The sequence below is a fragment of the Solea solea genome, chromosome 17, assembly GCF_958295425.1.
Source record: "Solea solea chromosome 17, fSolSol10.1, whole genome shotgun sequence".
Taxonomy (NCBI): Eukaryota; Metazoa; Chordata; class Actinopteri; order Pleuronectiformes; family Soleidae; genus Solea; species Solea solea.
In genome coordinates, this window is record NC_081150.1 from 9,245,820 (window position 1) to 9,263,062 (window position 17,243).

Here is a 17,243-nt window from a genome sequence, read left to right on the forward strand (position 1 = left end):
TTTCCCTTTGTCTTCAGTTGAATTTTATCTCCTATTACTTTTACAAATAAATATGCACAGTAACACCCATGCCAATAGGAGCGGAGAGATTCTTTTAGGAAGTGTGTTACCTATAATCAAATCAGGTTTGAAATATCCACCCCTCGCCTTTAAAGAGTTTCCTTCATGTGAAAATCTCCTTTATTGCATGTCTGTGTAATTGACTGAAACGGTGTGCCAATGTTGAATGATAGTTGTTACTTCTCTGACCCATATCAAAGCCAAATCAGTTGTCATGATCTCATTCACTCTGTGGAAACCTCAACTCCTGGACTGCAGAATTGACTCCTCTTCCACTCCCCACATTATTTCACGACTTGAGGCATGACATTCTCTCAAAGAACCCAAACAAGAGTTTCAGTAATGCCCATCAATCACCTGCTGATGGCAAATAATGTCTGTATGCAAACTGATGGGTGTCTTCTCTGTTTTTTTTTTTTGAGTTTACCAAGGGATTGTCTGATTTAAATATGTCTTATTTCTCTCTTTCTCTCTCTCTCTTTGAGGTAAAGGTGGTGGTTGTGGGTTGGGCTTGGTGGGGAATACTAAGGGCTTGTTGTAGCATCTTTAAGTTCCTCATTCTCGGGTGGGAAGGGGTGATGTGTGGGTTTACGTTCAGTGTGTTATTTACAAAGGTGATTGTACTGTTTTGTATCGTTGTGTAGGAAAAGTGTTATGTATGCATATTTTCAATAAAACATTCAGGGTTTTGAAAACAAAAAACAAAAAAAAAAAGAACACAGTCCGTGGAAATTTGATGGGGCAAGACATGATGAAAGTGACCCATCAGAAAACATCTCTCCCACCCCGCACAACTATGGGTGGACAGATCCAGGTTGTTCTAATGAAGAGTCCTGTTTTTAACGGAAAGTATGTGTTGAGGTGGAAAACACTGTGCTGAATCTGTGTCAAACCTCTGCTTTGTTTTCAGTCACCATTTCTCTGTCAGAGCAGCTGGTTTAGGGGTGAAATCCAATGCCAAATTTGGAATGAAAACAACAATTGTTAATAAACTAACGTTATTTTATGTAAGCCTTGTTGTTGGCTACAAGCGTTTATTGACACTAGATACTGGTGTAAGCTTGAAGACCTATGGAATAAATCACATGCATTGATGCAGACATGTATTTGAAATAAAATCATGAATCTGAAAAACAAACAAAAATCAGGAGATTTAACTTGTTTTTCCAGATAGTGAATGTGACTATTTTTTTAATGTCCTGGTTACATACTGTATTATTGCTGATGTTGTCATGTGATTCTTTCTGAATATATAGCAGATTATGTGCGCCACCTGGTGGTATATTTCCAAATCTAGTTATCTTCTAAAAGTATGTTATTTAAGGCATCCGTTTGGGTAATATCACATATTGAAATCAGTAACTGACGCACATAACCAGTCTTTCAGGTCTGAAGCTACAGCAGTTTTCCATTGTCTCAAGAGAATTCTGAAAGCTGTGACCAAACCTTAATAACAGAAAATGTCCCCTTTGTACAGGCCTGCATTTTCTTTTCTCTTTTTTTTTTTAATCTCCACAAAGCAAGTTGTGTTTTGCCTGTGTCTGTTTGTTTGTGAGCAGCATTAATCGACTTTTCTGGGGAAATCGGTTATTTTATTCACAAGAAAATAGGACCCCATGAATATATGCTATGATAATTAGAGACGTAATATTTTATGAATTACATTTTTTACTGCAGAAGCCCGTCAGACATGACGGTTTTGTTTTGTTTTGCTCCATCTGGAAGGGGAGGGGCGTCCCCACTGACGTCACAGCTACCCCTCAACTCTCTCTCTAGCTCTAGTAGTTCGTGACTTCCAGTGTCGGAGCGCCATCGTGGAGAATATCAGGCTGTTTACCCAGCTCCCGCTGTAGTTATGGCGGCGCCGCTAGCCCACTTCGATGAGGACTGGCAGGACTTTAACGAATTCAAGCCGTCCTCGGAGTCCGCCGAGCAGCTGGACCAGCTCAACTCTAACGTGGGCGACCCGTCGTCGGGCCTAGACGACTTCTCGGACCTGGACAACAGTTTCTCGGGGGAGATCTGCAGCTTCAAGTCGATGGAGGATCTCGTCCACGACTTCGAAGAGAAGCTGACAGTTTGCTTCCGAAATTACAACACAACGACGGAAAACATCGCCCCCATTAAACCTATCTCGGAGGACAACTTCTTGAAAGACGACGAGTGAGTGTGAATTTTTTCTGTGGGATTTTATTGACGATAACTTTTAATCTCTTAGCGAGCTAGCCGCTGTAGCTCCGCCGGGCTAACCTGCTGTGGATGTTAGCAGGTGAGGGTCAGGAAACCGCAGCTTATCTGTAAATCAGGGTCAAGTGAAAGTTTAGCTTTTGTGTTTTGCTAAAGGAGAGAACACTTAATACAAGACCGCAAATTTCACCTTTTTTTTAATTTATTCTCTTAACTTTAGCTTGAATTTACGAACCGTGAAGTAGTGTCAGGCTGTGAATGTCAAATACAGAGTTTAATGCACTTGTGCACATGTTTTTTTCAACTATTAAGTTTTTAATTGATTGTGTATCTGTTTACTTTCTGTCTCTGAGTGTCTGTATGTTTTGTTTTTCGTTTTAAAATGTGGGTTTCTGTGTTTTTGTTAGTGTATCTGTATGCATGTACCCCAGTGTTAGTCTCTGTGTATGTGTGTCTGTGTTTGGATTCCATGCCACATTGACTGCTGTTTAATCACTTTCATTAGTTGTTTTTTAATTCATTAAATTATTTGTGAATGTGCACTTCTGGTCAGATGAAGAGCTAAATATGTCATCTTGGACACCCTTTTAGTAAGTGTAAAATCATCATTGTTCAGCTCAAGCTTATTTCGGTTCTTTTTGATGGCTTTTAAACTGCTCAAAACATCTGGGAAGAAAACATCTATTAGAGGCTCAGATGCTGAGTTTTGTTCAAGTCAACAGCAAATTGTCCCCAGTGGGAATCTTAAATTAGAGCATGCTCATTATAGGTCTACATATTGGTATATGTAGACTGTATAATGATCTAATGTTAGGTTATCACCACAAACCAAATATAAATACATTGCAACATGCAATACCTACAACACAGAAATAAGCTGATTATTTAGATTTAGTGGAAGTGGTGCATACTGGGTGTGAAGTAGCCTTAATTGATTGGACATCACCTTCTTGGACATGCTTCACTGAAACTGGAGCAACAAGTTAATGTTCATACTGAGGAGAGCTTCTTGAAACAGCACTGAACTGTTAATGGTGTTCTTTTTGTCAGATGGAGGGGGAAAAGGCCTGTGTGCTTGTTACAGTTAAAGAAAGAGTGGAAGGACAGGGTGAAATAATTGGACAGAAGCCTGGTGAAGCTCAGAGAGCAGTGCCAGGCTCAGTTAGGGTCTTTTCTGGATGGCTGCGCCTTTGCACGACGTGCCCAGTTGCTTAAGTTCTCTAGTCAGAACAACAGAGGTTGATGATGATGGATGATGAAGTGGCTTTTGGTTAGTGTGTGTGTAGAAAGAGCAGAGTGTTTATGCAATAAAGTAAAGTTGTGCACGTTAATGACATGTTCACTTGGATGAGATGAAATGTCCGCAGCATAAATGTTTTCAAGTGTGTAATTCAGGCAAATTGGGACAGGGTTGAAATGGAAACAAAGAAATTGGTGCCATGAAAACTTGACTCCACTTTAAAAAATGCTCTCAGTGAAACTGAAGCTAGTGGGTTTTGTTTTTGGCATACACTCACGTGTCTAAGACAGAGTCGTGGCCTGTGGCACAATAGTTCCTGCCAGCATTTGTCCTATTTAGAAGAACCCAACTGCCCCTCACTCGCCAAGCTGTGCATGAGCACTTCAGGGAGAAACCTGCAAGTTACGTAAACATTTGTGTGTGCGTGTGCAAGCGAATGACGATGTAGAGCCACTCTGACACATGGGTTCACAGCATCCATCCTCCCTCTGCTCTCAGCGGTTGGGGCCAGAAAGAAAAAAAAACACACAGGGATTTGCATGTGTAAATGAATTTCATTTCCTGCACCTACTCACTTTTGTTTGTTGTTTAATTTGTTAGGGAAAAATGTGAACTACCTACCGTTTTTTTTTTCTAGTACCTGGAAGAATCATAAACTGTAGCCAGTTACTCTAGTAACATGCATCCACTTTGTGTTAAGTTTAACAAGCACTACATGATTTTGATATTTTACTATTTATTTATTTTTGACCAATTCATGTCACAACTTTAAAATATCTACTATGCTTCGACAAAGAAGCCTATCATCTCATTTAGACAGAATGTACGGCGAATTATCCCGTAAGGTCAATCAACTTAAAAGAGAGTTTGAAAAAATGATTGCAAATGTTAAAAAAGACTTCAGCTTCAAGGTTGAAGTACCAGATATGAGTTAAATATCCTCAGGGAAGCGTGTGATTAGAGAGTTGTTACATTCGTCAGTGGGTTGAGGCGACAGCTGTGAGATGCTGCAGCAGGAACTCGGTGAAGTGGTGAGGGGGTGTTCAGATAAGATGATACTTCCAACTATTGCTGTGTCACCACAAAAAGAGAAGAAACCGGGTTTGTCGTATACACTGTGTGCTTAAGATGAAAATTTAAAACTGTATTTTGTTTATTGTTGTCCAGTCCTGATTAAATCACACATTTTTTTCCCTTAGAGTGTGGAACGCTCTGACAGATAACTATGGCAACGTGATGCCTGTGAACTGGAAGACATCGCACACTCGCTCCTTACACCTGCCTGTCCTCAACCTAACGGAACAAGAGGTACAATACACACAGACATACACTGTAGCCTGTTCTAGTGCAATTTTCCAAGCACACTGACTGATTTCCATATCTGCACACTTTAAGAAATGCTTACCTCTTGAGGAAGAGCAAATACACAAAATATAAGCAGGCCGCTCTTCTCATTTCTACCTGTTTCATTACTCATCTGTTGTCTCACCCAAAGTTGTCTCTCCCTCTGCCTCTTCTCCATTCTTGCTGGGCAAAAGTTGGATAACCAGTCTCTGGATTTGTCGGATGACGAGGAGCTGAGGGAGCAGATGGATATGCACTCAATAATCGTCTCCTGCATCAACGACGAGCCACTCTTCACAGCTGAACAGGTGACACATTCACACACGCGTGTGTCACGTTTATGTTCGCACATAGTCCGTATGTTGTATCTGGGTTAGTTTAATGTCGTCTGCGTCTGAGCTGAGGGACAGGTGCACAGAGAGGGGAAGGTGTCATGGCTGTGTCTGCTGCCTGCTGCACGTACAGCCAAAGCAAAAACCACCACCGTTGGAAAGAAGTCTGCCTGCTAAAGACAGTTGAGAGAAGCAGCGCGATGTCCCCTTGTGCTGTTGACGGCCAGGTGGACTCAGACTGGTCAGCGTGTTTGTGAGAAAGACAGAAACAACTGCGCAAAGAGAGAGAGCCACATGCAGTGACAGGTGCATCTGAGACAATGGTACAAAATAATGATGTTGCCTCTTTTATGTGACATAGTAAGTGTTAACATTTTTAGTTCAAAGAAGCTGTCAGGACTAGAAAGTGGACTATAGGTCAAGCTGCTACATTCTAGATAGTTCATGGGAAATTCATGATTAGAATCTGGTGATCACAGGTTTGCAAGGTGTGGCCTCACAAAAGCTTCAGATTGAAAGAATCATCAAACAAAAACAATTATTATGACAAAATACACTCAAAACCTGAATGATGAATGTGTACTTTGTGTGTGTATTTTTGTGTGGCGTGGTCCAGGTGATAGAGGAGATTGAAGAGATGATGCAGGAGTCTCCAGACCCAGAGGATGATGAGAGTCCCTCCCAGTCCGACCTGTCCATGCTCTCCCAGGACCTCCACGCTCTGAAGCGCTCCGCCTCCAACACCAGCTGCGCCGACCGTGAGTATCAGCGCAGTGTGCACACTTAAAGTTGCGATGATGGCTTTTAAGAGAGCGACACAGTGGCAAGAAGGAAACATCGTAAATCTCATTGAGTTCTGTTTCTCGGCTGCTCGAGAGACTCGTGTGTGTTTGACAGTTTTCTAATTGACTCAATGAAGTGTGATAGGTCAGACAGTCTCGTACACGGGAAACAACTACGCACATGTGATACCAGTGTTATGTAATGTGTGACAAATACAAACAGACAGCCGTGTTGTTACTGTGTGTTTATGTAATCAACATCATTTACAGTATTTGGCTTGGATACTAATTCTTATTATAGAGTGATGTAGACGGAGCAGTTGCTCCCAGTTTACCTTAAGCATATAGATTTTTATCCCACATATTTTCTGTGTATTTACTACAGTATGGTACAAAAACTCATTTACCTTAATATGTACACACTGGAATCTAGTGTTTGTCACAAAAAGATCAGAACAAGAACATTATTTATAGACTTTTTCCAGACTTTGCTCAATGATAATTGTGTTGAAAGACTTACTATTAATTAAATCATTAATAGTTCAAAAATACAAGCTTGAACAAAGTGTCTGTATTTGTCATATTCATTGCGAGTAATGTGTCTGTACACCAATCCTCAGGGCTGCGTCAGCTGTCTGTGTCTGAATTGACCGAGACTCTGGAGGAGGTGGAAACAACCATTCGCCGCTTCAGTGAAGAGCTGATCCAGGCTCTGGCCCTGCGGGATGAACTGGACTATGAAAAGGAGGTATTTTAATCTGCCTCACTTAGTTGCCTCAGTGCCACTACAGCAAGGCGAGAAATATTAACTGGAACCATGTCTGTTGAGTTTTTGAAAAGCGGAGAATCAGAATAAAAATGACTCCATTAACAGCATTTAGCTGACTTTAAAATCACACATCTTCAGTGATGATTCATTTTTTATCAAAAATAAACACTTGAAAGCTGAGCCAAATTGGACATCTGTTGTACATTGCGAACAGACTGCAGCGCTCGAGGCTAATGAGAGAGAGAGAGGACGTTTTTGAGTATAGTTTTGCCTCGGTGTCTGCCATGGTGTCATTTTTAACAGCAGATGTTATTTTTATGGTGTTCTCTTTAAAACAAACACGATTAAACCTGAATTCCGCCTTAAAACAGGTGAAGAACAGCTTCATCTCGCTGATCATCGACGTGCAGAACAGACAGAAGGAGCACCGCGAGCTGCTGCGCAAGAGGAAGAAAATCAGGAGTATGACGACGACCATGACCAACGGCCAGAGGACAACCAGCACACACATACCAGGCACTGTGAGTCAAAGTGTGGGAGGCATGAACTGAGATGAGCACGGAACACTGAATGCATGCTGACGTTAATGACAAGTGAAAAAGATACGTGTACACGCAGCCACACACTTGTAGATAAGTGTGATGTGTTTGCAGTTTTGCATGACAAAGCTGCTTTTATTCTAGCACTCTAAGCTTTGTGCCAAGAGTTTCTTTTCCTTCTGTCTTTTAATTTACTCTCTAGAAACTTCCTTATCTCTCTGTACTCTTCTTTTCCCTCCTCCTTCTCACTCCTTTCAGCTCCTCACTTTGGAGGGACTGTCCAATGTCATTCAAAATGGCCTCCGTCAAACTTTTGGCAACACAGGAGGGGACAAACAGGTGCCCCTGCTCTTTCTCTCCACAGCAGTAAACAAAATAATGAATATTTTACTTTTCTTTCTTTCTTTTTTCCACTGTGGCGTATTTGTTTTCTACAGCTCGTGCCACCAACGGAGTTTTGTGCCATTTCTTATAGCCGTTTCTTTCATTTGTTCACTTTTTTCTCCAGTTGCTTTTGAAAATATGTTTTTTTCTCTCAACTTTCTTTCAACAAAGCATGACGCAATCACTCACCATTTTCATGTTTGCAGCTTTCACTCATGTCAATATACTGTTGCATAATCACTGCTTTATTTATCATCATTATCATTATTTTTTGTTGTTGGACTTTTGCTCCAAAAGACTTCGGAAACCAACTTACAGTTAAATATAAGTTTGCTGTCACTTATCACAGAAAAAAGCTTATTTCAGATCACTTTGGGATATTTTTGTGCCAAAAATAAATTAAAAGACTAGAACCAAAGTGATTAATGACAATAATTGTATGTTCTTGTTTATGATCTTTTCCCCTTAGTACCTGACCACAGTAATCCCTTATGAGAAGAAAGCAGGCTCGCCATCAGTAGAAGATCTTCAGATTCTCACAAAGAGTAAGTGTACAGAAACACACACACACACATTATGACATAATCACTTTGGTTTGTTTTTTTTAATGTAAACTAATGTACTGCTCTCTTGATAGTCCTCCGTGCCATGAGGGACGACAGTGAGAAGGTACCTGCCCTGCTCACAGACTACATTCTCAAAGGTAAATATCAATTTTTTATGCTTTGACCACAGAAAGTAAACAGCTGGCTGGGCGACAGCTGTCATGTCCAGTCACGTTTGTTTTGAGGATCAGTGAGCCTTTATTTCTAAAACGACATCCATATACTGCTGTGATTTCATTTTAAAAACAGCTTTTTCCCCTTAAAAACAATCTGCGCCCAGAATATTAATACATCTAGAAGTGTACAGTATGGGACCATTCAGGTACACTGGGCACGTGCATGCTGGTGTAAACAGGAAGTTGATTCCTTCCTCTGCAGTTGTTTGCTTAGCTTCAGTTGGTATTACTGACAAGATACAACAAAAGTGGAACAACTGACACTGAAATCAAGTTTTGAGGAAACTTGTTCACAGCCGAGAGTCGAGTCATGGCCGAGGTGAACCAATTAGGAAGTGAACGATGGTAACTGCGTCATTGTTTCCACCGTTTGTCCAACTAAACTAAAACACAGCCCCAGTGACTTCTGATTCTGTCACTTCCACCTGACACTCAGACACTCTTCCCTCCTCTGCTTGGAGGTGGAAGTAAATGTTCAACATTAACTGGTAGAAAAGGAGTATCACAAAAAAAACGTTCATTTAAAGGAAAAGAAAAAGCCATGCTTGTCGTGCCACCCTTCACTGTTGACCATGTGCCTTCCTTGTCTCTTGTCTGTGCTGCATTGTCCTTTGGGTAGCTCTGGTATGAGAGCAGTGGAAACTGAGGTTTGTGAGGCACTCACACATTAACAGACTTTTCACCTTCAGTCTTCACCCATGAGCCTTTCTCTTTCTCTCGTTCTCTCTCTCTCTCTCTCTCTGTGTAGTAGCACCTTCTCCCTCACTCGCTCTTCGCTGTCGCGCCTGTCGTGCCGTGCAGCTCGGCGCTTGTGGCTGCAGCGCACCTTCCCCCGAAAACACCCAAACCCACTTGCACCTCACTCTGTTTTCCTTTTGCCACAGTCTTGGCAGCAGCTCGTCGCTCTTCACTTTTTTGCTTCTTATCCATAGCTAGATTCCTCACCACACCCCTCGCTTCTCCATGTGGTAGTTGCTCTTCCACCCTTGAAGATCTCACTGCTCCTGTAGAACAACACAGTTGACATAAATATGCTTTTTTTTTGTTGTCTCCACAGTTCTGTGTCCCACGTAAATCCAACGGTGTCGCCTCGCGATTCCTGGACCTTCCACTGGACCATCAGAGGAGGGTTCTGGTAACCTGGAAGAATTCAGATCATGGATCTAAATCCAACCCTTTCTCCAAACTTTTTCACAACATATACTTTCTTTTCACTTCTTCAACTGTTGTTGCGAAGATTTTTAACTCTTAGATATAGCTCCTTGGTCTGTATAGTCATTTTTAATTTGTAATATTTAAACTTTTTATTGCCTGATAATTTTCCACCCTTTGCATGATGACTTATCTACAGATGCCAGTAATCAGTATTAATCTCAACACCTCACTTCCTGATATCCTAGTGGCTTGTGAACAGGTCAAGGAAGTATATCAGTTTTTTTTTTGTTTGTTTTTTTTAATTATCTGGTATCAACTGTCATTGTGTATTTTTTTTCTTCCTCTTCAGTTTAAGAACAAACCCTTTCATTTAAAAACAATCTTAAATTGTAGCTCCACCTGTCGTCTCTGCATGTTAGTTTTAACTTTACGCTCTATATTAGCAGTTTGTGGAATGTTAGAATGAAAAAATATTTTGGATATGATTAAGTGAATTTGCACAGTTTTGGGGAATGTTTTACGTCTTGGAAAAAGGGGAATTGACTTAAGTAAATAGCTAGATGAACAAACATGTAAAGCATATTTTTGGATAAGGAGTCTGTTTTTTGAATGAGATTAGGGACTTGCCAGTTTCCACTTGTAGTAAGTGCTGTCCATTGACCTCTGAGCCCTCAGGTAGTGACCCCAGCCCCAGCAACTGTATCACTTCCCTCACAATCATCGTCGCTGCAGATTCCTCACATTTGTGTCGTTGCATTAGTAGTGTAGTTATGTCAGATTGGAAAATTGTGTCGTTTTAAACTTTGTGAGTTGTGGGTGTCATTTTTCTGTGGTAGGACTTGCGTCTGTCAGTGATCTGGTCACGTCGTAACTTAAGTGTAGTTCTACCTGCATTACATTATTGTTAGATGAAGCGTAGAAATTTAGGATGCAGAAAACGTGTCCCGCGTGACATTGTTGCTGTCGTGCGTATCCTGCGCCTTCTCTTCACCCCTATTGTGAACCTTTTTAAACAGCTTTAAACCAGATCCAGAAACCACACTCATCAGCAACTCACATGGAGATCACCAGCTATTACAGATGAACCACACTCGTCTCTAGTTCAGCTCTCAGGTACAATCATTTTGTGTTTGAGGTTTAACATCGTGTTTTGAAAAGGTACTGACACGCAAATGAGCTTCCTGTGTTCCTGACAACAGCTAGACTTCAAGTTACTGCACTTTTAAAAAAAAAAAAAAAAAAAAAAAACTTTGTCACACTCTGAATACCTGGGCGAGGTGATCGGGGTAGCCTCGATAACGATAGTGGCGATAACTTGAACGCAGGTATAAGAGGAAGTAAAAGGTGGTGGGATGGAGATGAGGGATGTTGGGCGAGGATTGCACAAAGGGTTGCTTAAATGTGAGGGCTCCATTTATGATTTCATAAACGCTGAGAGAATCTCACTTTTTAATTATTTTTATGTACTGTTATGCCAGCTTTTGAAAACATTGACATTCACAGCCTAGCATGCGCTGCATGCACTTTACCGCTGCAAACAACATGTTCTTGTTTTGTACGTTTGTTTGGTTGTTTACAGATATAGTCATGTCACACTGAAATCTCAATTAGGTGTGGCAATGAAATATCAAAAAAACCTTCAAACTAGTTAAATATGAACAGAATTAAAGAGAACAAACACAGAAGCTCGGGCCTTTTTAAGAAAACGACCCTGAGCTCATCTTAATCTGTAAATCAAACGCTTCAGTTCAAATCGTTTTTGACACCGACTGTGTGAATTGTTTTATAATGACGTGGCAGTCAGCATGGAGGTCAGTGAAGGATCTCGTCCCAGACCGGAACCCCTCATCTGGTCTCTTAGACATATCAGTGTAACTACAGCTTAGAGATTTATATTTATATATAAGTACAACAGAGCAAGCAATAGATAAGGAGGCTGCCTTTGTAAATGCCTGAAAACCTTTTGTTTTTGTACTTAAAACTAGTTACTTTTTGTGTTTAATGCAGTATAATTCCCCAGGATGGGGTTTTATGTTTACTGTCACAAGTGGTACTGCAGTTCATTAATTTATTATGTAACGTTCATTCATTTTATTTTATTTTTTAACCATGTTAATGACTGTAATGGTACAAGTGTTTGTGCCCACATTGTATTTGTGATTCATTTCAAATAAATTAATATGTGAAGATTTTAATGTGGTCTCCGTAACGTGTGTGTATGTCTTTGTGAGGACCAAGCAACTTATAAACCATAGGAAGCGAGGACACTTTGGGACATTGAGGACATTTTAGCTGGTCCTCACTTAGTTTATGGGATATGACATGGTTGTAGTGTTAGGTTAGGGTTAAGCAAAGCGGTAATGCATTAATTCGTTATATTTCAGTTATTGTCCTTATGGTTAAGCACTTTTTCAAAAGCCCCTGGGTTAGAGCGTTGAGTTAGGCTTTTATTTTTGATGGTAAAAAAAACATTACGGCATCCATATATAATATAGAATAAGAATCTTCAGATGGGCCAGTTCTGCTATTCCAAAAACAAAAAAAGCATAATATGCAAAAAAAAAAGTTGATAAAAAAAGTAATGTGTCTGCGAAATAATAATAATAAAAAATGTTACAAAATGATCGACTCCCAAGAGGGGGGAAAAACTCAATTACGCTGGATCACCACACAATATTTTTATATCACAGTTTTTCATGAAAAAGTTTTCCCAGATGCTTCTTTCATCCACTCCGTAGAAAAGTCTCTTAATATTTAAATGTCAGACTGGTAACATTTTACAATCACCAGTTACTCCCACATGAATAATGGCTCCTCCTCCTCCTCCTCCCTGGAACTTCTCCTCGGCTCAGCTGTGGTTGACCTTCATGACTCTGGACCAGCGACAATGACACACTTTCATCTGGTGAGCATTTTGGCCGCAATCCCAACAAGTTCACGGACCGTCCCGAGGTCACAGGTTGGTGTCGGTGAACATGGTGTGCTCCTTCCTCACGGTGCTGAATCCCTTAATGGTGTCCACAAACTCTTCATCCTCCATGAACTACGAAGGAGAAGAACAGAGTCAGTGCAGGATACGGGATTCACCCCATTCACTCATCACCTGTGTTAGTGCTCATAGTTTTTCCACCTGGATGTTGTGCTGATGTGAGATTTGAATACTAGGCGTATGCAGCAGTGGTGGCTGTTTTCATTGGACAGGATAAGCATATATTTTTGGGGTCTCTCACCATCCCACTGTCATGGCCTGAAATGTTGGGGTCCCACGCTTCGTCGTCTCCCGTGAGGGACTTGCCGTCCATCACCTGGCTCACGCTGCGCCTCAGAGAGTTCACACTGAGGACACTGAGGACACCCAGCTCACCCTGCGGAGGTAGAGCCTCATCGGAGGGCTCACATTTAGCCTCCAGCACTTCCTGGAAGACGGAACAACCCAACCGTGTTATACACAAGCACAACTTAACAGTTGTTTCTGTGCTTTAATTATTAGTTAGAGCTGTACCTCAATCTTCATGGTGAAGCCCTTGAGTGTTACGCTGGTGGAGAAGCCTGTTGTGTCAGGGACAGTGTCAAACTGAGAAAGAGAGGGTGAAATGTAATATACTGGTTATAGTGTTTGTCAGTTATTGGAGGTTATGTTTTTGGTCGTGTTTGTCAGGGAGCAGCTTAACTCGAAAGGTAAAGAATGGATTTGAACTGTAGGTTGTGGCCCAAAGAAGAAGAAGAAGTGATTGGATTTTGGTGGTGATCCAGATTCTGTAGTCTTTGCAGAAGTGTGTGCTTTCTTTAGTAATTTGAGGAGGAGGAGGAGGAGGAGGAAGTGGGGGTGGCAGTGGTGAGCGGGCCGAGGGAGGTCAGGGAGTGCGGCCAGTCGCTCAGGAGCTGTGGTTCATCGTTATCTGGTCTATTTTCTATTTATAAATGCATCAATAATGTGTCTTGAAGATGTTTTTTATACTTTAATTGATAATAAGCTGTCATTTGTGCTGGTCTTTCTGTGTACAATGCCCCAGAAATCAGCCACTAACATAACATTATGCAAACAGAGGAAAGGAATCGGGCTTGTAACTGGGAAGTCACCAGTTCAAATCCCAGCACCCAATCTCTCATTGCTCCCCAGACACAGATAAATAGTTCCCACTGATCCTGCGCCTGGTTTGTATGTGTTCACTACTGGTGTGTAATAAACTAATAAACTAGTGTAACACACTAATTGGTGTGTGTGCACAAACACTTACATTATCCATGTAGGAAGCTTATGTACCGTATTAAATTGCAAAAAAAGTTTTAACCAAATAGTGATTAGTAAATATTCACTCACCAAAACAGAGTTACTGTGTGGGTAGACAGCCATGGGGCTCCTCTTCTGCATGGGCATGGCCACCAGTGGGGGTCTCTCCCGGGTGAAGGGGGGTTTGTTCAAGGCCTAGTGCAGGATGACAGAGAACTTCACTGAGATGTGATTTAAGGACGTGTGACACTGACCCATCACGGATGGCTCTCACCTTATGAAGCACGACGCCCAACACGACAGCCAGCACCAGCAGGGCGATGGCCGCCATCAGAACGATGAACCACAGCTCCTGAATGACCGGCCGCTCTCCCTGACCTCCCTCGGCCCGCTCACCACTGCCACCCCCACTTCCTCCTCCTCCTCCTCCTCCTCCTCCTCCAGGAGGAGTGGGGCTCTGTGAATCTTGAGTGTATACAGCACATACACGACTTGTAAGTTTATCCATTTTCCTTTCTTAATATGTTGTTAGCATCCAAAATGTTTGAATGATTCCAGTATTTGACTTTGCACACAGAAATTAAATTATTCCACAAAAAACAAAAACTACCACTGTCAAAATGATGACCCCGACTTAAGAACGGACCTTTTTATTGAGCAATGTCGTGCTGAACTTTGTAATGCTCCACATTTTTTAAAATCAAGTTAAAACTGAGGGTTTAATGCATTGGTTGTCTAAAGATACCTCATTTGCAAAAAGTAGAAGATGATTTTATATGACCATGGTAGAAGTTGAGGTCACTTTTTTTATAATATTACTTAAGTATAGGTCTTAAAGTTGACATGAGAAGTGAAAGTATTAAAAAAAGTGGAGAGTAATGGTTGAGCAATGGTAGCTCAGTGGTAGGGCGAGTTGTGGGTTCAATTCCTGGCTCTGCTAGTCTGTATTTGTCCTTGAGCAAGACACTTAACATCATGTTGCAGCATATGAATGGGTATGAAAGACGGCTCATTCGAAATGAGTAACAAAGATAGAGGAAAGATAGTGGAGCAAAAGTAAAAGTTGCTAGAAAGTAAAGTACAGATACGTGAATTTTGCACTTAAGTACAGTAACAAAGTGTTTGTACTTTGTTACATTACAACACTGGTATCACCTTATGCAGATTATGTATTTCTTTTGAATACATCTGAGTGAACCAATAATGAAGCCACATTTTACTAATTTGATTGTATTTTTTTGCACCTGAATGAGACAATTTCATGTTCATGCTTTAGACATAGGCAAAAAAGAAAGAAAGATAGAAAGAAAGAAAGAAAGAAAGAAAGAAAGAAAGATGATCACACATACACTGTGGAGGAGATAACAGTGTAACTGGAGACATACTGGCTTGCATGGCCTAGATTCTAGCTTGCAGATAACACCACACACACCTTAAAAAACCTTAAAAACTCTTATATCATTTATATATACAGATCAATAAGAAGTCTTGAATATGTCCAGACTGTAAATATTATATATTGTTATAAAAACTGTATATTGTTTGGCCCTGAAGGCCCAGAAAGGTGCCAGTAACTCTAACTATTTCATGCTCCTTTCCAGGAAAGACTCTCCAAGACAAACCAAGTTCAGTCCAAGATTCTTGTTATAAATTTACAGAGAGAGAGAAAACCTGTCAAAGCAATATTAGAAAAGAAACTGCTGAAGTGGACGTATGTCCAGGCAGACACTCACCAGTGCTGAGGTCCGTGGTTCTGCCTGTGGCGGGCGTTCTGGCAGCCCCTCGCTGTGAGATACATTGATCAGAAAGGCAGAGGCATTTAGGATCACACCTGTCAGCCCATCAATATTTTACACCTGATACTTTTACTTGCTCTCTCTTCAGCACCACACAGGTGAGACGAGAGTGGACGACGTATATCCCCGTGTCCTCTTTCCTGTCCCTGAAAGCACGACAAAGAAAACATAGAAATGACTATCTATTAAAAGAGCCTCAAACTAAGTGACAGTGTGTGTTTGCACACTTGATCATCTGTAAGTCCCATCAACCTTTGCTCTTCTCCAGCAGTGCCATGGAAACAGCCAGGTGTCAGGTTTCAGTTTTGCCCGCAGAGGCATGTGTCACCGTTCTGCTCCTCAGGTGCACCGTGTGAGTCTGTCCTTTCTTATAAGATGATGTCCCTCTTATTTACAGTATATCTACAGTCCAGGACAGTTTTTACATTTCACTGTATATATTTCATAGTATCAGAACAATACTAATACTAGTAATTCCCGGAGGCTGAATATAGTTGCATTTTTAAAGCATTCTATTCTAGGTGTCACATTTTTGACAGTGGCCTCGTTTATGTTTTTACATTCTGTCATTTTAATAAATGCATCTAAAAGTCTTCTAATCTAATCTCAAAAGTTTATAAAACATTTTAAGCTTGCAATAACATCTATCTATCTATCTATCTATCTATCTAATTTCCTTGTAATATGCTGTATAACCACATGATGGCGCCAGACAGCTGCAGCTGCTGGTTGTGTTGTTGTGAGGCAACCTCCAGCTTCATGAGTCAGAGAAATGAACTCATTAGTCTGTCAATGTTGTGCTCAAAGAATGCAAAAGAACAGTCAGCGATGTTCAAGTTTTGAACTTTAACCACTCGTGTTTCATTTTAGGACGGAGCAAAACAGTTCTACTCAGATAAAGGCCCTGAATCTAAAATGTGAGAAGCCGGATGAAGGTCTTTTAGGATTGAAGGTATGTTGCTGCTCTGTGGTGTCATGTTTTGTTCTTTTAAAATGACTGAACTGACATGATGCTTTAAAGTGTCTGTCCTGGAGAGGGTTTGTCATAGTGTGTTAAAAGAATTCCTCAACACAGAAAAGTGCTTTACATAGAAACATGATCTTTACTGAGCCCAAGCTTTAATGTTTTAATGTCTGTCAAATGCTGTGATCATTGGCATTTAGAGTGGAAAGTCGTTCTTATACATCAGCAAACTGCCAATGAGTTTAACTCGTACAACAGTCTCCCCTACCTGACCTCACACTCCAACAATCACACCAGTGAAATAAACCGTGAACTGCACTTTTGCATCACATTGTCGCACTCCACCACACGCAGTATCTTTTTCAGACTAATGGACACTGATGTACAATGTTAAGGCACTTGTTTACATGGTTTGCACTCACAGTTTAGGTTTAGGCTACAAGTTGCAAACATGTTATCTCACAATTAACAGTGACACAGTATTGAAAAGAAGATGTGTATGTCATGATCAAACTGGTGTAATAGAGCTTTTTCACAGCATGGAATAGTAGGACAAACACAGGTTTTTACCAACAGGGTTTCAGAGAATCAGGCTCACACTAAATACTTGACACTTTAACCTATAAAAGCTTTTTTTTTACCCCCCCCCCCCAAAAAAAATGGTCATTTAAAACTTCAT

General features: G+C 40.9%; 2 protein-coding genes across 4 annotated transcripts; one reads left to right on the forward strand and one right to left on the reverse strand.

The window, feature by feature from the left end:
* The first annotated feature begins 1,834 nt into the window (after positions 1–1,834).
* On the forward strand, positions 1,835–11,768 carry fez2b (fasciculation and elongation protein zeta 2b). Of its 3 annotated transcripts, XM_058612682.1 has the most exons (11): positions 1,835–2,223; positions 4,687–4,795; positions 5,026–5,139; positions 5,780–5,921; positions 6,566–6,693; positions 7,086–7,235; positions 7,512–7,592; positions 8,107–8,182; positions 8,275–8,340; positions 9,038–9,065; positions 9,476–11,768. In XM_058612682.1, exons 1-10 carry the CDS (start codon positions 1,916–1,918, stop codon positions 9,046–9,048), a joined length of 1,185 nt encoding a protein of 394 aa, XP_058468665.1. In that variant the 5' UTR covers positions 1,835–1,915; the 3' UTR covers positions 9,049–9,065; positions 9,476–11,768. The 3 variants fall into 3 exon arrangements, with proteins under 3 accessions (XP_058468665.1, XP_058468664.1, XP_058468666.1); XM_058612681.1 differs by lacking the exon at positions 9,038–9,065; XM_058612683.1 differs by lacking the exons at positions 7,512–7,592; positions 9,038–9,065 and having other exon boundaries at positions 1,836–2,223.
* A 340-nt stretch (positions 11,769–12,108) lies between these two features.
* Positions 12,109–16,361, reverse strand: si:ch211-57i17.5 (usherin). Its single transcript, XM_058614154.1, has 8 exons — positions 16,297–16,361; positions 15,674–15,746; positions 15,538–15,589; positions 14,079–14,269; positions 13,895–13,999; positions 13,076–13,147; positions 12,804–12,989; positions 12,109–12,616 (listed from the first exon to the last, which is right to left on the reverse strand). Exons 1-8 carry the CDS (start codon positions 16,359–16,361, stop codon positions 12,527–12,529), a joined length of 834 nt encoding a protein of 277 aa, XP_058470137.1. The 3' UTR covers positions 12,109–12,526.
* Positions 16,362–17,243: the final 882 nt, after the last annotated feature.

Bases quoted from the DNA above. Each gene is read 5' to 3' on its own strand.
- si:ch211-57i17.5 (XM_058614154.1), bottom strand. From the start codon at position 16,361: ATGAAGCTGGAGGTTGCCTCACAACAACACAACCAGCAGCTGCAGCTG. The intron at 15,590-15,673 runs GTAAAAGTATCA...TGTATCTCACAG, and splicing joins TGGTGCTGAAGAGAGAGCAA to CGAGGGGCTGCCAGAACGCC. The intron at 14,000-14,078 runs GTGAGAGCCATC...ATCCTGCACTAG, and splicing joins TGGGCGTCGTGCTTCATAAG to GCCTTGAACAAACCCCCCTT.
- fez2b (XM_058612681.1), top strand. From the start codon at position 1,916: ATGGCGGCGCCGCTAGCCCACTTCGATGAGGACTGGCAGGACTTTAAC. The intron at 5,140-5,779 runs GTGACACATTCA...GGCGTGGTCCAG, and splicing joins CACTCTTCACAGCTGAACAG to GTGATAGAGGAGATTGAAGA. The intron at 8,183-8,274 runs GTAAGTGTACAG...CTCTCTTGATAG, and splicing joins TCTTCAGATTCTCACAAAGA to TCCTCCGTGCCATGAGGGAC.